The sequence below is a fragment of the Nerophis ophidion genome, linkage group LG27 (assembly GCF_033978795.1).
Source record: "Nerophis ophidion isolate RoL-2023_Sa linkage group LG27, RoL_Noph_v1.0, whole genome shotgun sequence".
Classification (NCBI taxonomy): Eukaryota; Metazoa; Chordata; class Actinopteri; order Syngnathiformes; family Syngnathidae; genus Nerophis; species Nerophis ophidion.
In genome coordinates, this window is record NC_084637.1 from 2079075 (window position 1) to 2106740 (window position 27666).

At 44.5% G+C, this 27666-nt stretch overlaps 1 protein-coding gene and 1 long non-coding RNA gene across 3 annotated transcripts; one reads left to right on the top strand and one right to left on the bottom strand.

The window, feature by feature from the left end:
* The first annotated feature begins 637 nt into the window (after positions 1-637).
* LOC133544409 (uncharacterized) lies at positions 638-17742 on the top strand. Of its 2 annotated transcripts, XR_009804649.1 has the most exons (4): positions 638-3592; positions 8028-8194; positions 11061-12893; positions 16146-17742. It is a non-coding gene; the product is annotated as an uncharacterized LOC133544409 (long non-coding RNA). The 2 variants fall into 2 exon arrangements; XR_009804648.1 differs by lacking the exon at positions 638-3592 and having other exon boundaries at positions 7296-8194.
* On the bottom strand, positions 11335-27651 carry LOC133544406 (sodium/hydrogen exchanger 2-like). Its single transcript, XM_061889693.1, has 13 exons — positions 27233-27651; positions 26837-27162; positions 20285-20422; positions 19744-19994; positions 17435-17652; positions 17168-17367; positions 17016-17105; positions 16879-16949; positions 16630-16797; positions 13290-13395; positions 13106-13222; positions 12940-13033; positions 11335-12867 (listed from the first exon to the last, which is right to left on the bottom strand). The coding sequence occupies exons 1-13, from the start codon at positions 27498-27500 to the stop codon at positions 12551-12553; spliced, it is 2364 nt and encodes a 787-aa protein (XP_061745677.1). The 5' UTR covers positions 27501-27651; the 3' UTR covers positions 11335-12550.
* Positions 27652-27666: the final 15 nt, after the last annotated feature.

Below are 27666 nucleotides of genomic sequence, written 5' to 3' on the forward strand. Positions count from 1 at the left end.
GATCACAGAACTTTCCTCCAGAAGTTCTTGTCTTTGTCCATGTGATGTCAGATGAAACAAAAGTTAAGCTGTTTGGCCACAATACCCAGCAATATGTTTGGAGGAGAAAAGGTGAGGCCTTTAATCCCAGGAACACTATACCTACCGTCAAGCATGGTGGTGGTAGTATTATGCTCTGGGCCTGTTTTGCTGCCAATGGAACTGGTACTTTAAATGGGACAATGAAAAAGGAAGATTACCTCCAAATTCCTCAGGACAAGCTAAAATCATCAGCCTGGAGGTTGGGTCTTGGGCGCAGTTGGGTGTTCCAACAGGACAATGACCCCAAACACACCTCAAAGTGGTCAAGGAATGGCTAAATCAGGCTAGAATGAAGGTTTTAGAATGGCCTTCCCAAAGTCCTGATTTAAAAGTGTGGACAAAGCTGAAGAAACAAGTCCATGTCAGAAAAGCAACACATTTAGCTGAACTGTACCAATTTTGTCAAGAGGAGTGGTCAAAAAATGTAAGCAGAAGCTTGTGGATGGCGACCAAAAGCGCCTTATTGCAGGTAAACTTGCCAAGGGACATGTAAGCAAATATGAACATTGCTGTATGTATACTTTGAACCTCACATTTTCAGTAGAGCCATAATAAATTCATAAAAGAAGCAAACTTCATGAATGTTTTTTGTGAGCAACAAGTATGTGCTCCAATCACTACATCACAAAAAAATAAGAGTTGTAGAAATGATTGTAAAGTCAAGACAGCCATGACATGATGTTCTTTACAAGTGTACGTACACTTTTGAGGGCGACTGTATGCTGAAATGTTCCACAGCCTGTATGCCACATGTCCAGTGACAGCATTCTCCCATAGGAAACAACTCCAGTTCTAACGATTTATCGACATATCAATTTATATTCCTACATCACAAGTATATCAATTTGTGCTCGGCAAGTTTGCCTTCCGGAAGACAGGTCTCGAACGTTTTGAAGGAGAATGAAATCAATTTTTTTCCAAAACATTGGATTGAAGAACTTTATACGAAGTTTAACACTTTTATGGATCAGGACGTTAAACGTTAAGTTTGTTTGCCCGTCGGTGGTGTAATCAAAACAAAAACGTCGGATAGCTACGGCGGCTGAGAGAAGTCGTAACAAAAGCCGACGCCACAAGACGATATCATGAATTGCAACACAAAAAGGTTGTGCTACAGTACAATTGCAGAAGCCACAACAAAGTCAAACCGCAACGTAACGGAAGTGACGGCTGCGCGGGCTACGGCGAGGCACAGACTTACGGAACACAACAACAACTGGCAGCCAAGGAAAAGTCATTTTATCAGAAACTAATAAATAAATAAATATACAATAATATATAATAAAAAACCCAAGTAGGAAGTGAGGGGCCAACACCATCAGCAGGGCTGAGGGGGCACACCTGGGACACGGTCCAGGGCAGGGAACAGAATCCAGTTATGGCCCAGTCGAAGAACTTTATTTAGCAGGTAAATCTACTGTTAAAATGTTGGTCAGTCTACTTTTACTAAAAACTGCTTGAATGTTGAAAATGTGAGCAGAAAAGGTTTCCTTCTGTTGATTCAACTTAAGTGTGGGTTGGACTTAGACTTAGACAAACTTTATGCATCCATCCATCCATTTTCTACCGCTTGTCCCTTTCAGGGTCACAGGGGGGTGTCGGAGCCTATCTCAGCTGCATTCGGGTGGAAGGCGGGGTACACTCTGGACAAGTCACCACAGATAGACAGACAACATTCACACTCACATTGAATGTGTCATTAATTCATTTGAATTTTAATTCAATAGATAGTCATTGTAACTACAATAATTAATTGAATGTGAAATTGCATTTCATTATTGGGTCATTTAATCATTTCAATATTTAACTATTCGACAAATTCCTTATTTCAATGTTTACTTATGCAGTCATTTCATGAAATTATTTCATGATTTAGGAAAATTGCTCCACACAGTAGCTCAGTTTCAAAGGATGGAAAGGATAATGCAGGTTTTAAGTAGACTAAAAACGTACCATAGTAGCGATATTAAAGACAAGATATATTTCATCTTTACATATTATGTATACCAGGGGGAGGGAACCTATGGCTCTAGAGCCAGATGTGGCTCTTTTGATGACTGCATCTGGCTCTCAGATACATCTGACCTGACTTAACACGATTAGTAATGAATAATTCCGCCAGTAATCAGTGTTAAAAATAATGTTTAACATATAAAACATTCTTATGCATTTTAATCCATCCATCCGTTTTCAACCGCACCTGTTCAATAAGTCACATCAATGGTAAGAAGTCCATCCATCTATTCTCTACCGCTTGTCCCTTTTGGCGTCACGGGGGTTGCTGGAGCCTATCTTAGCTGCATTTGGGCAGAAGGCGGTGTACACCCTGGACAAGTCGCCACCTCCTCACAGGGCCAACACAGACAACATTCACACATTAGGGACCATTTAGTGTTGCCAAAGAAGTATTTTATTTATTATTGGTTAGCTTCAGAATAAAAATGATAACAAATATAAGACTTATACTCTAAAAATGTAGGTCTTACTTAAAAAAAGTGCATGCATTTAGTTGTATTCAGTGTTAATACCTCGGTTGGTAAAGTGTCCGTGCCATCAACTTGAGAGTTGCAGGTTCGATTCCCGCTTGTGCCATCCTAGTTACTGCCGTTGTGTCCTTGGGCAAGACACTTTACCCACCTGCTCCCAGTGCCACCCACACTGGTTTAAATGTAACTTAGATATTGGGTTTCACTATGTAAAGCGCTTTGAGTCACTAGAGAAAAGCGCTATATAAATATAATTCACTAATTCACTTCACTTAAAACATATGATACGGCTCTCACGGTAATTCACTTTCAAAAATGTGGCTTTTATGGCTCTCTCAGCCAAAAAGGTTCCCGACCCCTGATGTGTACAGGATACTGATATTATATATCACATTATCCATCCATCCATTGTCTACCGCTTATTCCCTTTGGGGTTGCAGGGGGCGCTGGTGCCTATCTCAGCTACAATCGAGCGGAAGGCGGTGTACACCCTGGACAAGTCGGCACCTCATCGCAGTATATTATATTGTTATATAATATATATACAACATATAACAATTACCATGTAGAATATTACAGTATATGTAACAGCTGCAGCAGTTGCACTTTATTCAAATAAGATGTGAATGCATTGGCCGTTAATTGTTGTGTACTTTGGCTCGTTTGTATTGATAATTATCTAATTCCCTCACAAGAAGTAACAGGAATATAGCAAACTTGACATGCAGGGTCCAGTATTCACTATTTATTTCTCAGTCACACTGCTTGAATATTGTTTGCTAAAAGTTACTGAATTGATTTTAACTTACGTAATCTTATCGGTTGTATTGTTCTAAAAAAAAAAAAGAACATTATCGTCACAAATTCTGAATCAAATTGTCGATAAAAAGTGTTATCATACATGTCATTTATTTCTGTTGTTTTCTCCGTGTTTCTCGTGGATTGGATTTTCACAATAAACTTGCACACCGTGGTCTGCAACTACCCGGGCCGCACTTTGGACACCCCCTGCTCTCCAGTGCCAAGTAAACAAAGCCATTGTTTTCTTAGCCAGTTTTAAAAAGGGATCGGGCCCGTGTGTGAGTAACTTTTTCGTCCGGTGGCTATTGCGGGACAAATAGGTGGAATTGTGAGAAGGTTTGTCGGTTGGAAGTGGAAGTGAGAGGAGTGTGGCCGAGGGGCATCTCAGGGGGTCTCAGGGGGTCTCAGGGGGTCTCAGGGGGTGTCAGGGGGTCTCAGAGGGTCTCAGGGGGTCTCAGGGGGTCTCAGGGGGTGTCAGGGGGAGGTTTGTCTTGATTGGACGCTGCATGCAGATGTCCTGGCTGTTGATGTGTTTCATGGGGATTTCTGACCTATATTGTTGGAACACACTGTCCACCATTACTGTCCTGAACTTGAGTTCACATTTTGTCATGTCTCCAAAGGAGTCACTGCCCTCAACTAACTTTACTCAGCAAGTCACCGAGCAGATGGACGAGGGACGCTTTCTCATCTTCTGGCTCTTTGTCACATTTTTGCTTCAACAGCATTTATTACCTTCGTCCCTGCACATAAAAGTCTTGTCAAAAGAGCAACATAACTTGTGTTTTCAGTTTTATTTCATGAACAATGCTGTGAGTGCATGTTGAATTCTAATGACTGGGCAATTACTTTGACTCGGGGGCCAAATTTTGAGGAAAAGAATGTGTCTGGGGGCCGATATGTCTGATTTTTAGGAAATAATTCCATACTTGCCAACCTTGGGACATCCGATTTCGGGAGGTGGGGGTGGGGGTGCGGTCGGGGGTGGAGAGGGGGGTGTGGTTGGGGGCTTGGTTAAGAGGGGAGGAGTATATTTACAGCTAGAATTCACCAAGTCAAGTATTTCATATATATATATATATATATATGTATAAATAAAATAAATACTTGAATTTCCGTGTTCATTTATTTACACATACACACACACACACACATAACACTCATCTCATTGTTAAGACAAGGCAGGGGTTGGGAACCTTTTTGGCTGAGAGAGCCAAAAAAACAAATATTTTAAAATGTATTTTCGTAAGAGCCATATAATATTTTTTTTAACACTGAACACAACTAAACGCGTGCATTTTTAAGTAAGACCAACATTTCTAGAGTATAATAGGTCTCTTATTCTTTGTAATAACATTGTTATTCCGAAGCTAACTGTGGAGGGGGCGTGGCCTGCGGGCCTGCAGTGAACTGGGGTGTGCCAGGACCGGCCTCTAAATCAGCGACAGGTGCGTAGACGGCCCACCTGGGCCTTGTTATCTAATCACCTGTCACTCTGTTATAAGCAGCATCCAGGAGGAGAGACGGGGTTGGGGCTGGGGCTGGAGCCAGAGCGCGAGCGAAAACGAAAGAGAAAAATACAATTGCTGGAAAGCAACCGAGGGACTTATTGAAAAAAACAACAATACTGTAACCCTAAAACAGGCTCTCATGTCGGTGCTTGGTGGTCTGAAGAACCCCCAGAAGGCAAGACCCACACTAACCAATAATAAACAAATAACTTCTTACCATTAACGCAACTTCTTGAACAGGTGCGGTAGAAACGGATGGATGGCTTAAAAATGCATGAGAATGTTTTATATTTTGAACATTATTTTTAACACTGTGATTACAAGGGGAATTATTCATTATTTATTGTGTTAAGCAATGTCAGCTCAGATTTATCCGAGAGCCAGATGCAGTCATCAAAAGAGCCACATCTGGCTCCCGAGCCATAGGTTCCCTACCCCTGAGTTAAGGGTTGAATTGTCCATCCTTGCTCTGTTCTCTGTCACTATTTTTCTAACTACCACTACTTCTTCCCGGAGGCTATCCATGTCCAATCGCAGCTGCGGCTTGGAACTTACAAGCGTATTTATTCATCTTACTCATCGTCAGCGTCGCCATGGCTGCATCTTCCTCGTTCTTCTGCTTCGTCTCCTTGCTGTGTGTGCAGTTGTGCACTGCACTCTCTAAAAGCCGTAGATGTTATTGTCACATATGCATGTACAGTAGATGGCAGTATTGTCCTGTTTAAGAGTGTCACAACATGGCTGTTTACGGCAGATGAACTGCTTTACGGTAGACGAAAACGTGACTGCTGTGGTTGTGTGTTGTTACCGCGCTGGGAGGACGTTAATGAAACTGCCTAACAATAAACCCACATAAGAAACCGAGAACTTGTCCTCAATCGTTATACAGTTCTAACATCATTGAGCAGACACGCTGTTTATGTTGTGGGAAAGCGGACGTGAAAACAGGCTGTCCTCACTCAGGTCCGCATGGAGCTGGAGGGGGCGTGGCCTCCAGCTCTGCCTGAATTTCGGGAGATTTTCGAGAGAAAATTTGTCCCGGGAGATTTTCAGGAGAGGTGCTGAATTTCGGGAGTCTCCCGGAAAATCCAGGAGGGTTGGCAAGTATTAGTATTAGTCTAATGTGGCCGCGCCCGGGAATCATTGTTGGGGATTTAACCCCCAATTCCAACCCTTGATGCTGAGTGCCAAGCAGGGAGGTAATGACTCCCATTTGTTTAGTCCTTGGTATGACTCGGCCCGGGTTTGAACTCACAACCTACCCATCTCAGGGCGGACACTCCAACCACTAGGCCGCTGAGTAGGTTATGACAGACCGCCTTAAAAAACGGAACGGAATTTTGAATTTGTGTACTGAATGAGACAGCCAGAATGTACATGAAAATAAAGAATGTGGGATTTACAATATTAACTATGGAGGATAAAACACTGAATATTGACAACATATGAACGTCACCCCCCCTCTCCATCCACATATTTTACAATCAAGCTAAAGGCAACAAACAAAGCAAAATATGAACGCAAAGGGTAAAAAACGACCCACACCTACAATCTGATATATGTCATATATCACTAAGCTTTAGAATTTAGTTGGAAAAATCTCCTTCCACGTCTGTCACTGACACCCACATTTCAGGCTCTGGAAACACTCTGTGGAAACACTCCCCACCCACACTGCTTGGTGCCTCGTCTGAGCTGATCTGACTTACATCACCATAGTAACTCATTAGATTAGTGAAGTGAATTATATTTATATAGCGCTTTTCTTTAGTGACTCAAAGCGCTTTACATAGTGAAAGCCAATATCTAAGTGACATTCAAACCAGTGTGGGTGGCACTGGGAGCAGGTGGGTCTAGTGTCTTGCCCAAGGACACAACGGCAGTGACTAGGATGGCGGAAGCAGGGATCGAACTTACAACCCTAATGTTGCTGGCACGGCCAGTCTACCAGCCGAGCTATACCACCCACCATTACCATAGTAACTAAGTAGATGACCATAGTAACTAATTAGAACAGTGGTTCTCAACCTTTTTCCAGTGATGTACCCCCTGTGAACATGTTTTTAATTCAAGTACCCCCTAATCACAGCAAAGCATTTTTGGTTGGAAAAAAAGAGATAAAGGAGTAAAATACAGCACTATGTCATCAGTTTATGATTTATTAACTTGTATAACAGTGCAAAATATTGCTCATTTGTAGTGGTCTTTCTTCAACTATTTGGAAAAAAAGATATAAAAATAACAAGTGATTCAATTCTAAATGCAGATTTCTCCACATAGAAGTACTCATCAACTTAAAGTTCCCTCTTTGGGGATTGTAATAGAGATCCATCTGGATTCATCAACTTCATTCCAAACATTTCTCCACAAAAAAAGAAATTTTCAACATCAATATTTATGGAACTGTCAACACTGAATATTGCATTGTTGTATTTCTTTTTACAGTTTATGAACTTACATTCATATTTTGTTGAAGTATTATTCAAAACATATATTTATAAAGGATTTTGGAATTGTTGCTATTTTTAGAAATTTTTATTTTTTTTACTTCCCATATCCTTTGGCATACCCTCAAGTACCCCCAGGGGTGCACGTACCCCCACTTGAGAACCACTGAATTAGATGACCATAGTAACTAGTATATCATGCAACAGTGCAGATTCCAGTTCACGACTTTTGGTCGTTAAAAAACATCACTGCACAGTTTCCATCTTAAAGATCTAAACACATTTTTTTGAGGAATGTCTGGAGGGCCAGATTGAAAAGCTTAAAGGGCCCCATGTGGCCCCCGGGCCTTTATTTTCCCACAAGCCATAGCATCGTAATTGCAGCATACACTGAGGTGCCCCGTTTAACTTGAGTTTTTCCAAAATAGGGTGGAAAGTAACTTTCAAAGTTTAGGTTACAGTTTTAGATTCCTGAAAACACCTGGTCTTTTGGCTGTTCCAGCTAATGATGTCCCCCCCCCCAGGTTATGTCATTGTCTTAATTATAGGTATTAAAAAGACATTTCGATGTCGACACCATGACATAACGAAACACAACATTTGATCCAAGCGTTTGAACTCCAAACTGCACTTTAAAGAGATGTGTCGGTTTGAAAAATGTCATTTGGGTTTTCTTGTCCATAGGCGTCTCAGGAGGGCAGAACAGCCGCCCTTCGAGAAGCTGATTGGCTGTCATAAGCAGAGGGCGGGACTTTAGTGTGCATTCTCAGCTGTGATTGGTTTACCTACTTTGAACCCGGAAAGCAGACATACTCTGTGTCAAAGAACAACATTCTTCCGTCAAAACGCTTCTTTTTATTTATAAACGGTAAGTTTTACAATATATTCTTCTCTGCTGCAGTATTAATTTGTTCTTTTGTTATGTTTTTTTGTAGGTTATGCAACTCGTAGGTTTGCTAGCTGACTAGTATTTGAAGTGATAAGATTGCATCTTAGGTGTTTATTGTACACAATTAAATAACCCATATTTTTACAACATTCCATGATATCAATCTTGTAGCTGCTCTGGTTTTTGGTCAAGGATTTTTGAGCGATTGTTTGTGCAAAGTTTCCATGGCCTCGGTGTCATTTTGCTTGCCTGCGACCAACATCCATCCATCCATTTACTACCGCTTATTCCCTTTGGGGCCGCAGGGGGCGCTGGTGCCACCATGTTATACAATAGTAAAAAGGAGACATAATCATTGCATTAAAATAACTTTGAGTTGCCTCCAGTGTTAATGAATTCATGATACATTTGAAAGTTTTTATTTTGTACTTAAGACTCTGGCACATCTGTTTGATATGTTGTTTAAAGGCCCACTGAAATGAGATGTTCTTATTTAAACGGGGATAGCAGCTCCATTCTATGTGTCATACTTCATCATTTCGCGATATCGCCATATTTTTGCTGAAAGGATTTAGTAGAGAACATCGATGATAAAGTTTACAACTTTTGGTGCTGATAAAAAAGCCTTGCCTGTACCGGAAGTAGCAGACGATGTGCGCGTGACGTCACGGGTTGTGGAGGTCCTCACATCCGAACATTGTTTACAATCATGGCCACCAGCAGCGAGAGTGATTCGGACTGAGAGAGCGACAATTTCCCCATTAATTTGAGTGAAGATGAAGATTCATGGATGAGGAAAGTAAGAGTGAAGGACTAGATATATTTTAAAAAAAGACTATACAGTGGGAGCGATTCAGATGTTATTAGACACATTTACTAGGATAATTCTGGAAAATCCCTTATCTGCTTATTGTGTTACTAGTGTTTTAGTGAGATTATATGGTCACAACTGTACAATCTGACGGTCGGCCCCGCACATTTCTTCAGCACCAGTTGACGGGTGTTGGCGATGCCCATCTCTGCCCTTCGCAAGGCTCTTCGAAACACGAAATGATCGCTGCATAATACACTGTACTTTGTGTGTGTGGTCTAACCCAACCGCGTTCGCTTGACCGCTCTGTTCCATAGTAAAGCTTCACCGTCATCTTTCGAAAAATGTAAACAATGAAACACTGGCTGTGTTTGTGTTGCTAAAGGCGGCCGCAATACACCGCTTCCCACCTACAGCTTTCTTCTTTGACGTCTCCATTATTCATTGAACAAATTGCAAAAGATTCAGCAACACAGATGTCCAGAATACTGTTGAATCATGCGAGGAAAAGAGACGACTTATAGCTGTGAACGGTGCTGGAACAAAATGTCCTCTACAATGCGTGGCGTCATCATACCGCAACGTTTTAGCAGGATACTTCCGCGCTAAATTTAAAATTGCAATTTAGTAAACTAAACCGCCCGTTTTGGCATGTGTTGCAATGTTAATATTTCATCATTGATATATAAACTATCAGACTGCGTGGTCGCTAGTAGTGGCTTTCAGTAGGCCTTTGAGTTTTTCCACAATAAGGTGACAAGTGTTGGCTCTAAAATGACAGCCAGGTCACTAACATTTTGTATTATTTCCTTATTAACAGTTATATTTAGAAAGGATGACCTTTTGTATTTGTTTGTTAGTAGAACTATAACTATAAAATCCGCTACACCTCCCTGATACCGAAGTACATGTCAAACTACTTCCTTAACGTAAATGAGCGCCATAACCACAACACCAGTGGGAGCTCCACAAACCACGTTAAACCCAGATTCCGATCTAACAAAGGTCTTAACTCATTCTCCTTCTATGCCACATCAATGTGGAATGCACTCCCAACAGGTATAAAAGTAAGTGCATCTCTATATTCCTTCAAAAGCGCTCTAAAACAACACCTTTAGGCAACTTCAACACTTTACTAATACCCTCCTCCATTCACATCCCATCTCCCCGGATTATAAACAACTCAAATGTACTTCTAATGTATATACTTGTTCTTATGCTATGTGAACTCACTATGTTCTCTGCTGGCTGTACATATCCTACTAAATAAGACCTACACTGTTTCAATGTCCACATTTCTCTGTTGATGCAATTGTTGATGACTGAAGTACTGATATCAACCAAAGCTCCTCATCCCACCCCCCGGATTGTGAATAATGTAAATAATTCAGTGTATATACTATGATGATTAACTTGTGTGATGACTGTATTATGCTGATAGTATATATTTGTACCATGAATTGATGAAGGTGGACCCCGACTTAAACAAGTTGAAAAACTGATTGGGGTGTTACCATTTAGTGGTCAATTGTACGGAATATGTACTGTACTGTGCAATCTACTAATAAAAGTATCAATCAATCAATCAATCAAAACTGATTGCAAACTGAAAACAGGTGAGGGGAAAAGCTCTGGGCAAGATGTGTGAAGCGGTCGCAAAAAAAACCCTACATGACAGGAAGTGTTCTGTCACAGTTTGAACCTGACTGAACCTTTTTATTTAATACGGAACAAATCCGTTTTTCAAGGGAAGGTTAGCAACCCTCTATGTGCTTGTGTTGACTCACGACACGCGCCTCAGCCTATATTTCACCACGGCGTGCCATCATGTCCAAGAAAAAAAAAGTACTGATTTATTTCAAAGCCTTTTTGAATTCATTTTGTACCGCAGTACTTTGTTAGTAGTGGTTTAGCGTACAACCCTAGTGTTTAATATAAAAAGGTGAAACATATCCCTAATTCCTTTTCTGTATGCTGCCCTAATTTGAGATTGGAACCCTGACATTGACAAATGCTCATGATTTCTGCCACCAGACAAGCCAATCTTCCAGTCGGTGGAGACGTACACGAAGAAACGTTTGAGTGTGCTCTCGCTGGCCGGCATCATCATCTTTTTTTTTTTTCTTTGTCATGAAAAAGGTAGGTTTTTTGGGGGTTGGTGCACTAATTGTAAGTGTATCTTGTGTTTTTTATGTTGATTTAATTTAAAAAAATTGTTTTAAATAAATGAAAATAATAAAAAAATCTTCTGCAACCCAGTGGTTGGGGACCACTGGTGTAAATGGTAAATAAAAAGAGAATACAATGATTTGCAAATCCTTTTCAACTTGTATTTAATTTAATTTATCTCAAAGACAAGATACATCATGTTCACACTGAGAAACTGCATTTTTTTGTTGTTGGGAAAATACTAGCTCATTTGGAATTTGAAGCCTGCAACAGGCTTCAAAAAGCGCTGGCACACCTGGCAAAGAAGACTGAGACGCTGTAGTGCATCAAAAAGTGACAGCGGTGTGTTAAGGATATCACCACAATGGCTCAGGAACACTTCAGAAAACCACTATCAGTAACTAAAGTTGAATGCTACACCTGTAAGTGCAAGTTAAAACTCTACTATGCAAAGCCAAAGCCATTTATCAACAACATCCAGAAACGCTGTCGACTTCGCTGGGCCCGAGCTCATCTAAGATGGACTGATGCAAAGTGGAAAAGTGTTTTGTAGTCTGACGAGTGCACTTTTCAAATTATTTTTGAAAACTGTCCAAAACAAAGAGGAAAAGAACCATCCGGACTGTCCCATACCATGTGTGATGGTATGGGGGTGCATTAGTGACCAAGGCATGGCTAACTTACACATCTGTGAAGGCACCATTAATGCTGAAAGGTACATACAGCTTTTGGAACAACATATAGGGACGGCGTGGCGCAGTGGGAGAGTGGCCGTGCGCAACCCGAGGGTCACTGGTTCAAATCCCACCTAGAACCAACCTCGTCACGTCCGTTGTGTCCTGAGCAAGACACTTCACCCTTGCTCCTGATGGGTAATGGTTGGTGCCTTGCATGGCAGCTCCCTCCATCAGTGTGTGAATGTGTGTGTGAATGGGTAAATGTGGAAGTAGTGTCAAAGCGCTTTGAGTACCTTGAAGGTAGAAAAGCGCTATACAAGTACAACCCATTTATCATTTATTATATGTTGCCATCCATGGACGCCCCTGCTTATTTCAGCAAGACAATGCTGTGTTCCAACAGTGTGGCTTCATATTAAAAGAGTGCAGGTACTACACTGGCCTGCCTGTAGTTCAGACCCGTCTCCCATTGAAAATGTGTGGTGCAATATGAAGGCTAAAATATGAGAAGGGGGACTGTTGAACAACTTAAGCTGTACATCAATCAAGAATGGGAAAGAATTCCACTTCAAAAATGTGTCTCCTCAGTTCCCAAACCTGCACTGAGTGTTGTTCCTTTGACATTATAGGCATTATTGCCCTTGAAACAAGTCCTCGCTCGACCTTTTTCTTGACATTTCACCTCCCAGAGGCTTGTGAGTCGTGTGACATCTTCCCAAGTAGTGGGTCTCCAGCTTCATTCTTCCGGACATTCCGGTTGTCAGGCATCCAGCCAGGAGGCGCAGGTAACGGAGGAGGAGCTACAGATTCCCCCCCATCCTCGAAGGTGTGTTTCCGCGGGGCTGCGACCGGTGTCTTTTCCCTAGGATAGGGGCGTCGCTCGTCCACTACAACCACACCTTCAGGACGACTTCCTCGACTTCCTGCTTCTGTGACGGTCTTCAGCTTCCTCACTGAGGTCAGCCAGCGGGATGAGGAGCTTGGCGACACGCCTCCTGACACAAAGAGATACATGACCTAGGTGAGTAAAGAACAATTATACAACAATGCCAGATTTGTGATCGTACCATGACTTCGTCTCCTGAGAGGGAAGGCAACCTCTGGGTCGACTCCGGGCTGCAGGGAATAGTACTTCTGGGATTTAGACACATTTGGAGCGGCCTGTGTGAGAAAGAATCACGGCTGTTGTCTTCTGTGTTTGTGGGAGGGACAAACTGTAGAAAAGGAACCCACCATTTCACGTAAACTCTCAGATCGCAGGCTGCGTCTGATGCTTGCATGTCGGCGAATTAAAATCTCCCTGGCTCGGCTGTTGTCAGGCAAGTTGGATTTGTTGGTGTAAGCCATTGTCTGCGTGGCAAGCAGGTCATCAACATGTTGCTGGAACCTTCCTTTCACTGGAGAAGACTTCTCTTACCTTCTCTCGGATTCTGTACATGTTCTTGGCCAGGATGTCATGCATCCTCCTGACGTCTGCAGCCAGGAACTTCTTCTTAGGTCGGGACGCTCCCTTCTTCTCGTCGCTGGCCAGGACAAAGAACAGCCACTGAGTTACTCATTGTTGAAGTTCATCCATCCATTTTCTACTGCTTGTCCCTTTCAGAGTGGCGGGGGGGTGCTGGAGCCTATCTCAGCTGCATTCGGGAGGTAGGCGCGGTACACCCTGGACAAGTCACCACCTCATCACAGGGCCAACACAGATAGACAGACAACATTCACACACTAGGGACCATTTAGTGTTGCCAATCAACCTATCCCCAGGTGCATGTCTTTGGAGGTGGGAGGGGCCTATCCCCAGGCGCATGTCTTTGGAGGTGGGAGGGGCCTATCCCTAGGTGCATGTCTTTGGAGGTGGGAGGGGCCTATCCCCAGGTGCATGTCTTTGGAGGTGGGAGGGGCCTATCCCTAGGTGCATGTCTTTGGAGGTGGGAGGGGGCCTATCCCCAGGTGCATGTCTTTGGAGGTGGGAGGGGCCTGTCCCCAGGTGCATGTCTTTGGAGGTGGGAGGGGCCTATCCCTAGGTGCATGTCTTTGGAGGTGGGAGGGGCCTATCCCCAAGTGCATGTCTTTGGAGGTGGGAGGGGCCTATCCCCAGGTGCATGTCTTTGGAGATGGGAGGGGCCTATCCCTAGGTGCATGTCTTTGGAGGTGGGAGGGGCCTATCCCTAGGTGCATGTCTTTGGAGGTGGGAGGGGCCTATCCCCAGGTGCATGTCTTTGGAGGTGGGAGGGGCCTATCCCTAGGTGCATGTGTTTGGAGGTGGGAGGGGCCTATCCCCAGGTGCATGTCTTTGGAGGTAGGAGGGGCCTATCCCTAGTTGCATGTCTTTGGAGGTGGGAGGGGCCTATCCCCAGGTGCATGTCTCTGGAGGTGGGAGGAAGCCGGAGTACCCGGATGTAACCCACGCACTCACGGGGACAACATGCAAACTCCACACAGAAAGAGATACTTGTCAACCCTCCCGATTTTCCCGAGAGACTCCCGAATTTCAGTGCCCCTCCTAAAAATCTCTTGGGGCAACCATTCTCCCAAATTTTTCCCGATTTCCACCCGGCCAACACTATTGGGGGCGTGCCTTTAGCGTCCTCACGCCCACTTTTCCTCCATACAAGCAGCGTGCCGGCCCAATCACATAATATACGCAGCTTTTACACACACATAAGTGAATGCAAGGCATACTTGGTCAACAGCCATAAAGGTCACACTGAGGGTGGCTGTATAAACAAGTTTAACACTGTTACAAATATGCGCCACACCAAACAAGAATGACAAACACATTTTGGGAGAACATCCGCACCGTAACACAACATAAACACAACAGAACAAATACCCAGAAAACCCTGGCAGCACTAACTCTTCCGGGATGCTACAATATACACCCCCCGCTACCACCAACTCCGCCCATCTCGACACTCAATGATGTCCTCTCAAACTACCATCATTGACATTGATGTCACCTCATGACCATTGCTGGAGAAATACTATACAGGAACACATTTACGCACTACTGTTCATTGTATACAAAACGGGTTATTTTCTGACACATTTAAAAATCAATTAGCAATTAAAACATATATTTTGTGGTACTGTCAAAATTAAAATTGCAAAAAACATATTAAACGTGAAAAAAGAAAGAAACAAAATATCTGAACTCACAATTCATCACCAAGACAGCTGAGTTAGCTTCCGAGGTTGGCCGACATGGTCTCACAAGACGTAGTTTCTCTTTAAATATCCTTCTTGAAAATATATGTGTTGTCTTGTTTAATCATAAAAGGTGCAGACGAGGCGTATTGTTTGACTTCTTAGAGTTTACTCCACAGCGTGCCGACATGTCAACTGCACATGCTCTTCACGACTGTTGCATGCTGGGTAATGGACTTCTTATGTAACCTATCTCATAACATCACTATAACAACTCGTGATCTTATTGGCTATCGCAATTATCTATCAACTGTATGTGCTCGCATTGTTGATTCTGAAGGCAAATTTGGATGGCAACAAACTAGCTGATTGGATTAAAAACTCTATATACTAAAAAGTTAAAGTTAAAGTAGCAATGATTGTCACACACACACTAGGTGTCGAAATGTGTCCTCTGCATTCCAACCATCCCCTTGATCCCCCCTTGGGAGGTGAGGGGAGCAGTGGGCAGCAGCGGTGCCGCGCCCGGGAATCATTTTATGGTGATTTAACCCCCAATTCCAACCTTTGATGCTGAGTGCCAAGCAGGGAGGTAATGGGTCCCATTTTTATAGTCTGTGGTATGACTCGGCCGGGGTTTGAACTCCCAACCTACCCATCTCAGGGCGGAAAACAACAGTAGTGGAAGGAGCATAATATGAATTGAAGACAATATGAATACTTTTACATATTTAGGGACATTCTATAACAAATGACTATTATCTTTATCTATGATGATGATTTCTGGTTATGTTAGGCCAGCAGAGAGGGTCTGGCTGGCCCTGATGGCACACCACTGCTTCTAGATCTTCTTAAGCTCTTGCAGACCAGGTGTGAATGAGGTGTGTTAAAAAGCCAAGTTACGACGCAATCCACTCAATGTTGTTTGGACGACAGGCTACATTCACAGATAGTCCTTGTCAGAACAATTGAATGTAAGTTTTCACAACACTTTCTGTGCCCATGAGTTCGCGGCGAGGAGACAAAAGCTGTCTTTGATCTTACCAAGTAAAAGGCTTGTAAAACTCCACTGTGTACGAAGGGAAGCAACATGAAGGTGTCGGCTTCTATGATCTATTGTGATCCACAGGAAGATCTTCCCTTGACCTGAGATCTACAAAGCGGAGAGGAAGCAGGACCTGATGCAAGCTCCTGTCATTTTTTCTTTGAACTGTTTTGTGACCGAGTGCAACAGCTTTTTACGACCCCCTCGCCCCCTAGAAACAGCTGTTGCTATGTAATCAGGGAAAGTCCAAATAAAAGAGGATGTGTGCAACCATTTTGTGAGAGCGTGGTGGAAGACTGTACAAAAGTACAGCCCAGACGTTTCCCCTCATGAGCCAAATTGAATCCTGTCTCTGTTTAATTCCTTGCTTCTTGTCTGTTTAATAGATGTCATCTGTGTTTGAACCTCATTTATTTATGAGCCTCCAATCTATTTGTGGCAGGGCAGGGAATACAGATGAGGAATAATTAATGGGTAAGGCATTTAAATAGTGTTATAAACATGAAATAGTCAAATGTTTCTGATAACACTAGACTGAGTTAGTGCATTGACAACAGCATCTGCTTACTACAGGGAAACGATGGACGGTGCCGCACTCAGGTCGCCCACAGGTGTGTCCAGCAAATCAATGGCTGTCTGCAGCTCCAGTTTTTTGTACAGAGACACGATACTGGACTCTGCCCTGTTGTCTCGAAGCAGGATGCGTCTCAGAAAGCGATCGTTAAACTTTTTAAACCTGAGGCATGGACAAAAGCACAAGGAATCGATCCATTTTTATGACCGAAATGATTGCAATCATGTATTCCTGCAGCCCTACTTGTCTTTCCAGTAGTAATGGCTCCATTGGCCGCACAGGTCCTCGATGCCACAAACAATGTGCTCCATCGCCTGAGCGAAATCACGGTCAATATCAGAACAATCAGAATAGATGATCAACTACCGGCATGTTCTTACTCTGTTGTGTATTTCTACATTGATGTTGCTTGAGTCCTTGTTGGTCCGTCTGATATTCATGTATTCTATGATGGGACGAATGCTGATCCCCTGACAATCAGGAAAAGATGTCCGTGATGGAAGTGTAGGGTCAAGGTACAAGACGGCCGCACCTGTATGAAGACGGTGAATATGATGACGGCGATGGAAGCGGTGACAAACAAGTTCTTCCTGTTGATGCTGTCGGGCATGGTGAAGACCAGCGCAAAGCAGATGGCCCCGCGCACGCCTCCGTAGGCCAGACCGAACTGGTCCTTGAAGGTGAATTGTATCGTCCGGAGCGGGTTGACGATCTGAGACAGAACCAGAATGCCTGCGGGACAGAAGATGCTCGAATCCAAGTCTGACGTGCCTGCGCTGGTGTTTCCGCCCACACTCACCGATTCCTCTCCAGAGCAGGGCGAACAGGAGCGTGAACAGGATGTAGCCCCAGTTCCACTCATGTTCCGTCGTAATGGTCACGACGCCCAGGAAGAAGAAGATAAGAGTTTCTGAGATGGTGGCCAACATCTTGACCACATGGCGGATAGTAGTGCAGGACCTCTGGGAGACGTTCTCCTCTACGTAGTACTTCATGGTTATAGCACATGTAATAATCCTGAAAGTAGAACATATGTGACTCACAGTAGCAAATACTCACAATTATCTGTACTAATATTCATGCCTTTACAAAGAGAAAAGCTACGCCTAGTCTAAGGCTTTGTTTTATCACAGACTTCATCCCAACAAGCATCCTGGTTCTGTCTGGTGTTTCCTGTCTTCTGCTCTGTTTGCAGGCAGGTTGGTCTGGTGAAGGGAAGTGAATTATATTTATATAGTGCTTTTCTCTACCAACCGACCTATACCGCCCCTGGTGGTTGGGGTGGAGCGATAAGACTCGACAGGTAGACACCCTTCGGACTGGCTTACTTACTACATAAGCAACTGTTGACAAAATCAAAGTCCTAACAGAAACTAGCCATTGCTTGCCTCGTCACTTTGGCCAGAGACGTAGCAGAATGGTTGGTGAAAACGGAATTGAAGTGAATTCTATTTATATAGCGCTTTTCTCTAGTGACTCAAGCACTTTAACATAGGGAAACCCAATATCTAAGTTACATTTAAACCAATGTGGATGGCACTGGGAACATTTCCTGTTTGGTCTGTGTTTTGAAGCACCTTTACTTTCTGTTCCATGTCCTGTCAGCACACCTGCTCCTCGTTTAATTAGTTCGATTTAGTTCCACTTGGGTCCCTCCTTCAGGGCTGGATCATTGTTCCTCTGTTTCCCCCCTCTTCCTTGTGAGTAAAAAAAATGTTTTTTTTTTGCATTCCGCCTGCCATTCTTTGCATCCTTTGGGGTTACACTGTAAGCAACGCTCACCAGAAAGAAATGGTAGCAAAGTATGACGGTGGCATCCCTCTTCATTACAGCCAACCAACATGTGAACAATAAAAGTTCAAAGTGATGTTTTCTATGTTAATTTATCCATTTAATTCCTCATTCATATGGATGTAACATAGTTTTCTGCTTGTCCAACTAAGATTATTCTCTTTAAGAATGATTTGTCTTTAAATTTGTAGGTGTAAAATTTGAAAAAAAGTTAGCACTTTATTGTTAGTGTGCTAGCATGCTAACGTTAGCACACTAACAGTTAACAGTTGTCACATACCAAGTTATGTGACTCTCGGGTAAACAGTTGCAAAATTAGCTCAAAAAGCTAGTACTTTAATGTTAGCATGCTAACGTTTAGCTGACTGTCTTGGCTTTGAGAGCCAACAGAAGCGAAATGGGACACATGACATCCAAAAAGGTGACATTTTCTGAGAGAGGACATGTGTGTCAACGTTTTCACCGAAACACATGACAGTGGCATAAAAGATGCGGCCGTGAGGACAGGTTGTATTTTTTGGGGCTTCCACGCTCTAGTAAATTAGAGTGGACGCCATCTGCTTTAATGGAGGAAGGTCGATGGCGTTCGCCTTCTTCCGATGGCCATCCAGCCAAAACCAGGCCGTGTACGTCAGCCAGGGTCAAAGTAGACAAGTGTGTGAACAAAAAGAGACGTTAAGCACGGCTGAGCTACAAGAGGAGGTCACCTCACAGTTTGGAGCGTTCTGCTGGAAATAGCCACCATTATAAAGGTGCGGACCCATTTAATCGGCCCATTTTTTTTTTGTTTATTCGTGAATAGCGTACCCCCGTCGGCACCAACGAGACCTTTCCGACGGTATGACATATGTGGGGGTTCATTGGCCGGTTTGTTGCTTATCAAGTGTAAGACAAACGTGCAGAACTATAATAAAAGTTGAGCACTAGATGCAAGCACCCATTCATGGCGCACTGCAGCAGGCAAATAATAAAAACACAAACAACCATACGATCAGGATTTTGGATGCAGAAATGTGTGTTTTTTTTGCAAGTGTATTTAACCAAGGGGATGTTGTTCTCTTTCATCAACCCTTTGAACTTTTTCTTTCTTGAGAAGTGCACAGCGAGTTTGACACATTGCGTCTGGCCTCAAGAATCTGAATTTCATACCTTGTTGTTTCTGACTTTTTGATGTTCTGTAGCTAACTCAATTGGACTATATGAGGGACTTAAGTTGTAGGTAACAACCTAATTGAGGATGCTTGATGTCCAATCTGTTTTCAAGTAATACGGATGTCTGCGGCTGGTACATGAGTACGGCCTGCTTGTTCCACTTACGCGAGAACACTGGAAATGGCGAAGAGCTCAGCTATCAGGTATCCCAAGTAGCTGAACATGAAGACGAAGAGCGGCTCGATCTGCCGGGCGTTGTGGGTGAAACGTGTGGTGAAGGCTGCAGCGAAGCCAAAGACGAGGCCGAAAAGGAAACCCCCGGTCCCTACCACGAAGAACCGGGCCCCGCCCAGAAGCACGTCGGTGGATTCCACGGCGGACATGTCCGCCACGAAGGAAAACATGCTATAGAGTACCTGCAAGAAGAAGAAGATGAATCAGCAGTTGCGTTGAAACCGCATGAGTTTACACAAACTGTTCACAGATGAGCCGTCAAGCAAGTTTTGCAAGTCAAATAGTCCCAAGAATCTGCGGTGACATGATTAGATGTGAGACACGTGGACGACAAGCAGCAATAGTTAGTGGGAAGCTTTTTGGAGCGAAACTCAGCGAGAGCCAAAACTGAAACTGGTAAGACCGGACAGAACGGGAACAATGCGAGGTGACCGTTTCTGTCGGTGACAATAAAAGCATCAGTGCCACTCACCACGGTGACGGCATCGTTGAACAGCCCCTCGCCAAAGATGACGATGTGAGTCTGCTCGTTCACGCCGACGTCGTCAAACACGTTGAGCACCGCCACAGGATCCACGGCCGAGATGATCGACGCAAACAACAAGTTCTCCTGGAACGAGTAAAAGAACATCACACCAGGACACTTGCACATGTCCAAAAAGTAACGCTAAATGGGTCATACTTGTAGTGCTTTTCTACCTTCAAGGTACTCAAAGCGCTTTGACACTATTTCCACATTCACACATTCATCAGCGATCACTCGAAACCAGTATGATTGTCCTCCTGTTGGTGGGTCCTTCAGGAGAGCGTCTGTGCGTGGAGTCATTCAAAGTGGGGAGACTGCAGCACAGACAGCCACCACACTGTCCTTCAATCAATCAATCAATGTTTATTTATATAGCCCCAAATCACAAATGTCTCAAAGGACTGCACAAATCATTACGACTACAACATCCTTGGAAGAACCTTGGCAAAGAGACGGCCAGGGTCCAATGGCATGGAGAAAGTAATGGAACATTTCTGTCCTAAGGTTACCTCTAAACTAAATGCATTGGGAGGGACACGACATAAGAGGACAAGTCACCCTGACCAAGTTGGTGTGGTGACATCTGAACATTGGACGGTTACATAAGTTGTTATGTTATGTTACAAATCAGGTCATCATGGAGCATATAAATAAGAAGGGAAGACCAAGCCTGGTGTGCGCTCTTTCTTGATTCCTTCACGAGGGTGCACCATTTTCGTCACTGTCTGTTTTCATATTGATTCAATCCAACTTTGTACCATCTTATTGTGAGTAATTAAAACTGTCGTAAAAAACTCTCTATTGTACCTGTTTAAGATTCGGACTTTTCGACCACATAAAATTGGCTACCACGAACAGGACGAGGCCACAGGTTAAATTCCCCGACATTTTTACTACATAAAATTGGCGTCACGAACAGGACGAGGCTCCGGGTTGAATCCCCGACATTTCTACTACAAGACCAAGACAATTGGGGCCCATCTTTGCTGCAGCCTTCTTTCGCCTCTGTGACCATTGTGGAACTTCTCTGCAACCATCATCCATCCACTCTACCATTGAGGTCTCTTTCGACGAGGGAGAGGCGCAGACTCCAATGTCACTTCTTGCCTGTGGGGGGAGCTGTATCCGGTGGCAAGGGGAACCCAGGACGACCTGCACCTACTCACAGCTGCAGGAGGCTGCCGGAGCTCCGGTCTGTCAGAGGACCGCCTATGGTGCGCCTACCAGCATCTTGCTTTTCTCTTAGGGTGTGCTCCCCGAGCCTTTTGTCTTCCCAGACTAACCCATAAGGCAGCGGAGCATTCACTCATTCACACAAACACTCACACACTGATGGCGGGAGCTGCCATGCAAGGCGCTAACCAGCACCCATCAGGAGCAAGGGGGAAGTGTCTTGCTCAAGGACACAACAGACGTGACGAGGTTGGTAAAAGTTAGGGATTGAACCAGGAACCCTCAGGTTGCTAGCACGGCCGCTCTCCCAACCGCGCCACGCCGTATTTTTATCATGTTGACACTTACAGTAATGTATGTGTTTGTGTTCTCTTTGTTTACTTCCTGTGTTCAGGTGTCACCGCTTTCTAATTAGTAGAGACAACAATAAAGAATGCAGATCCAAAAAATGAACGCAAATTAAAACTGCTCCCTTGCCCACCTTACTTACTTGCACAAACCCAAAGTGAACTTTTTCATCATTTCCGGTTGCCATCCATCCATCCATCCATCTTCTTCCGCTTATCCGAGGTCGGGTCGCGGTGGTAGCAGCCTAAGCAGGGAATCCCAGACTTCTCTCTCCCCAGCCACTTCGTCTAGCTCTTCCCGGGGGATCCCGAGGCGTTCCCAGGCCAGCCGGGAGACATAGTCTTCCCAACATGTCCTGGGTCTTCCCCGTGGCCTCCTACCGGTTGGACGTGCCCTAAACACCTCCCTCGGGAGGCGTTCGGGTGGCATCCTGACCAGATACCCAAACTACCTCATCTGGCTCCTCTCCATGTGGAGGAGCAGCGGCTTTACTTTGAGTTCCTCCCGGATGACAGAGCTTCTCACCCTATCTCTAAGGGAGAGACCCACCACATGGCGGAGGAAACTCATTTGGGCCGCTTGTACCCGTGATCTTATCCTTTCGGTCATGACCCAAAGCTCATGACCATAGGTGAGGATGGGAACGTAGATCGAGCGGTAAATAGAGAGCTTTGCCTTCCGGCTCAGCTCCTTCTTCACCACAACGGATCGATACAGCGTCCGCATTACTGAAGACGCCGCACCGATCCGCCTGTCGATCTCACCATCCACTCTTCCCCCACTCGTGAACAAGACTCCTAGGTACTTGAACTCCTCCACTTGGGGCAGGGTCTCTTCCCCAACCCGGGGAAGAGACCCGTGTTGGGGAAGTTCCGGTTGCAACTTTTCCTAATCCAGATAGTGACATCAGCATGCAGAGCCTCAGAGTGTCGTCACACACAAATGATGATGAGGACTAGATGATCAACGTTTACATTTTTGTGGAAAACCATCGGAGTAACCATCAAAGTCTGTCGCCATGCGCTGCCCGCATCAAATGGTGTAGGCTATAATGGGTTTTCTGGTTTTCATGGTCCGTCCGTCCACTATCCGTCATTTTGATTTGGGTCTCATTTGGTTAAAGTTCCTTAAAGGAGTTTGTCAGACTCATTTGCCCAAAATGGTTGGGCCAGACAAAAACGACCAATTTCCTGGTTGTTTGCGGACACGGGTTCTTGGGACTTTTGTGTACGTTCTGTCATTCATCGGTGGTCACTCGAAGCGAGTATGACGGTCCTCCTGGTAGGGGGGTATCCCTTTATGGATGATGCCTGTGCGTGACTTTGTTTAACGAGGGGAAACTGGTGCAGATCCGGGTCAGGGTCCAGTGGCATGGAGTCCAAGATGACTGCGGACCCTTTTCTGCTGCAGCCTTCATCCGCCGTCCCGGCCGTTGTGACACTCCATAGGGTTAGCATTCATCCTCCGCCTGTTCCACCGTTGAGGTCTTGGGTCGTTATTTCCCCATAACTGGGCCCCCATGGATGTGGGGGTGCCTTCTTCTGCCATCGCAGCCGTTGTGGTAGTTCTTACGTCTACTGTCTGTTGAGGTCTTCACCGTATCCCTGGCTAAGAGGCAGTCAGGTACAAGGCCTTTGCCAAGGACCACCTGGGGTAACAATAGTAAAGGGGTTAACCTCCTAGTGCCCCAAGACCCCATAGAGGAGCCTCCATTGCTGGATGCACTTTAACCTAATGCCTAGGACACTACATATATAGGTTCTGTCATTTTAGAGGCCTTCACCAAATTTGGTGACAATCCGTGAAACTGGTGGCAGGGTCCTTTTTTTTATCGTAATTTACTCAAGGGTGGTTTGGTAGTTTGTGCCCGTGACCCTTGAAATGCATGCAAATTGTGTTCAATTCTTCATTTACGTCCATTCATTCAAGATAAGGTGGCCAAAAATGCAAGGAAAAGATTAGATTAATAAAAAAAAAAAAGCATTCTTGTTCAAATAGTGCCTGAGCTCTGCTATCGCTCGGTTCTGAAATACAGTATATATTGTGCAATGATAAAGGAAATAAAAACTATGGGAAAAAAGTTGAATAAATAACACTATATAAGTTAAAGGCCGACTGTAATGAGATTTTCTTATTTAAACGGGGATAGCAGGTCCATTCTATCCGTCATACTTGATCATTTTGCGATACTGACATATTTTTGCTGAACGGATTTAGTAGAGAACATCCACGATAAAGTTCGCAACTTTTGGTCGCTAATAAAAAAAGCCTTGCCTGTACCGGAAGTATGTGCTTGCGACGTCACGAGTTGCAGGGTTCCACACATATTCACATTGTTTACAACGGGAGCCACCAGCAGTAAGAGCAATTCAGACCGAGAAAGCGACAAGTTCACCATTAATTTTAGCGACGATGAAAGATTTGTGAATTAGGATATTGATAGTGAAAGACTAGAAAAAAGAAAAAAAAACGACGGCTCCGGGCGGCGGCAGTGTGAGCGTCTCAGATGTAATTAGACACATTTACTCGGATAATTCTGGAAGACCCCTTATCTGCTTATTGTTTTAATAGTGTTTTAGTTAGATTGTAAAGATTGTAAAGACATACCTCGAGGTCGGATGGCTGAGGTGAACACGCCAGTGTTTCAGAGAGAAGCCGAGGAGCCAAGCTCACAGCTGCCTTTTTTGACAGCTGCTGCAGGACGATGAATAATCCAATGATGTCTCCGGTAAGATATATATCACAATTTCCCCATCCAAAAACATGCTGGGTGACGTAGAGAAAACATGTTCGCTGCTTCACAACAAACAAAGAAACACCGGCTGTGTCTCGGTGCTAAAGACGGCTGCAATCCACCGCTTTCTACCAAGAGCATTGTTCTTTATGGTCTCCATTATTAAAAGAACAAATTGCAAAATATTCAGCAACACAGATGTCCAAAATACTGTGTAATTATGCGATTAAAGCAGACGACTTTTAGCCGCTAGTGGTGCAGCGCTAATATTTCCTAACAGTCCGTGACGTCACGCGTACACGTCATCATTCCGCGACGTTTTCAACAAGAAACCCGCGGGAAATTTAAAATTGCAATTTAGTAAACTAAAAAGACCGTATTTGCATGTGTTGCAATGTTAATATTTCATCAATGAAATATAAAATATCGGACTGCGCGGTGGCTAGTAGTGGCTTTCAGTAGGCCTTTAAATAAATAAAATTGTGGGATTTGAGCCGAGGATGTTGTTGTGGCTTCTGCAGCCCTTTGAGACAGTCGTGATTTAGGGCTGTATAAGTAAACATTGATTGATTGATTGATTGATTGAATAAAGCTTATATTGATAAAAAGCAACAATTAAATAGGAAAGGTCTGAATTACACATTTTTCCGAATGATCCGAAACCGTAAACCACACGCCATTAAACATTTGTAACAGGAAAATGCAGATTATAAATGCCACAATTCCAACAAAAACTTTGCAGAATTAAAATCAAATGCCCAAAAAAAAGCTCTAAAACACATGCAAGACAGAACTTCTGTTACTTCATGTAGCAAAATGGGTGTTGGCCAGTGGACCAGGGGGCCACAGACCTGAGGGATACCCCTTTTTGTAAAGACTTGAGAAGTAATGTTTGACAGCATTATTGAGTAAGAGTCAAACTGGGACAACATGTGGATTACAGAAGTGGGCGAGACACAACCGTGGTTTGAATGGATTACATACATCAATCAATCAATCTTTATTTATATAGCCCTAAATCACAAGTGCCTCAAAGGGCTGCACAAACCACAACGACATCCTTGGTAGAGCCCACATAAGGGCAAGGAAAAACTCACCCCAGTGGTACGTCGACAATGATGACTATGAGAAAGCTTGGAGAGGACCGCATATGAGGGCTTCACGGTGGCAGAGGGGTTAGTGTGTCTGCCTCACAATACGAAGGTCCTGCAGTCCTGGGTTCAAATCCAGGCTCGGGATCTTTCTGTGTGGAGTTTGCATGTTCTCCCCGTGAATGCGTGGGTTCCCTCCGGGTACTCCGGCTCCCTCCCACCTACAGAGACATGCACCTGGGGATAGGCCCCTCCCACCTCCAAAGTCATGCACCTGGGGATAGGTTGATAGACAACATTCACACTCACATTCACACACTAGGGACCATTTAGTGTTGCCAATCAACCTATCCCCAGGTGCATGACTTTGGAGGTGGGAGGGGCCTATCCCCAGGTGCATGTCTCTGTAGGTGGGAGGGAGCCGGAGTACCCGGAGGGAACCCACGCATTCACGGGGAGAACATGCAAACTCCACACAGAAAGATCCCGAGCCTGGATTTGAACATTCACACTCACATTCACACACTAGGGACCATTTAGTGTTGCCAGTCTATCTGTGTTGGCCCTGCGATGAGGTGGCGACTTGTCCAGGGTGTACCCCGCCTTCCGCCCGATTGTAGCTGAGATAGGCGCCAGCGCCCCCCGCGACCCCAAAAGGGAATAAGGGTAGAAAATGGATGGATGGAAGGACCGCATATGAGACAGAAAAAGAAGTGTCATAAAACACGTCTTAGAAAGTCGGAGAAAGCTATAGATGTAAACAAACTACGGTGAGTTCACGGACCGCCAAGATTAGTAGGACAAAACAGCGCTCGCCAAATACTGGAATCATTGAAGCATGTTCAATATAAACTGTGTGCTTTATAACAATTAGGGAAGTTTGTGTCATGTTTGTCCTTCTACAGAAACCATATTAAAACAAAAAATGTGTTTTTTCCCCCTCATCTTTTTCCATTTTTTATACATTTTCGAAAAAGCTCCAGGGAGCCACTAGGGCGGCGATAAAGAGCCGCAGGTTGCCGACCCCCGCTCTAATCCATTCAAACCACCTATGTTGTAACCTAATGTTGTCCCTGTGACTCGGCAATGAGATACCCTCTGTAACTATATCAAAACTGTATTCACTTGCTCGCTCCTGTTCTGGTCACTAACCTGCAGGTTGATATCTTGGACACCAAAGACCTCAATTTGACAAATGGCGTAGAGTGAGAGCCCGATTCCAATGCTGTTCCACAGAGTCCCCACCACTGCGTACCACAGCACCGTGCCGACGTTCTCGAAAAAGGGCCTGGTGGGCATGAAGTAACCATTTTCCAGGACGATGAGCGGGAGCATGTAGAGAAAGAAGACATCGGAGGTCAGCACAGCTGGCGGCTCCTCTTTCACGGAGTGCATGATGGCGCCGACGACGAGGCCGATGGAAATCAGCAAACAAGATTCCGGGATCCAGATGGTGATATTTTTGTAAATGTGAAAACCTGGAAAATGGCGGGATGAAAGAGTATGAAGGTTGATGTGGGAAAGCTGATGGTTTGGTATCCAACGTACCAATTTTGGCAAAGGAAGCCAGCAGCACCCACAACGTGAACTCAATGGGGACTTGAACCCGAGGATAGTCCATTGTAAACACAGGAAGGCTGGCCCGCTCCTCATCAGGGAAGGCCTGGGGTTCATCCAGATCATGGTGAAAAGGTTTAATGCCGGTTGTTGCCGAAGGTTCCGACTTTTCAATTTCACATTTCCCTCCAACGCAGCAGAGTGACAAAAGCAGGAGCGTCCGCGGCCAAAGTCTGGCGGACAGAACCGAGGCCCACATTCTCACAGCTGCAGGCCGATCACACACCACAAGCCTCCGACTTCTGCCAGGAGCGTGGACATCAAAACGCTCCCATACTTCCAATCTCTTCGTGTTGCGGTGGCATTCCCAGTGCACGTCTGCTCTTGTTTAACCTGCTTGTCACGTGTGCCTTGCTCATTGGGTG

Coding starts and splice junctions, on each gene's coding strand:
- LOC133544406 (XM_061889693.1), bottom strand. CDS start 27,500: ATGTGGGCCTCGGTTCTGTCCGCCAGACTTTGGCCGCGGACGCTCCTG. Junction 17,368..17,434: donor CCTGCTCTGGAGAGGAATCG/GTGAGTGTGGGC, acceptor TCTGTCCCGCAG/GCATTCTGGTTCTGTCTCAG. Junction 16,950..17,015: donor ATGTAGAAATACACAACAGA/GTAAGAACATGC, acceptor GATTTCGCTCAG/GCGATGGAGCACATTGTTTG.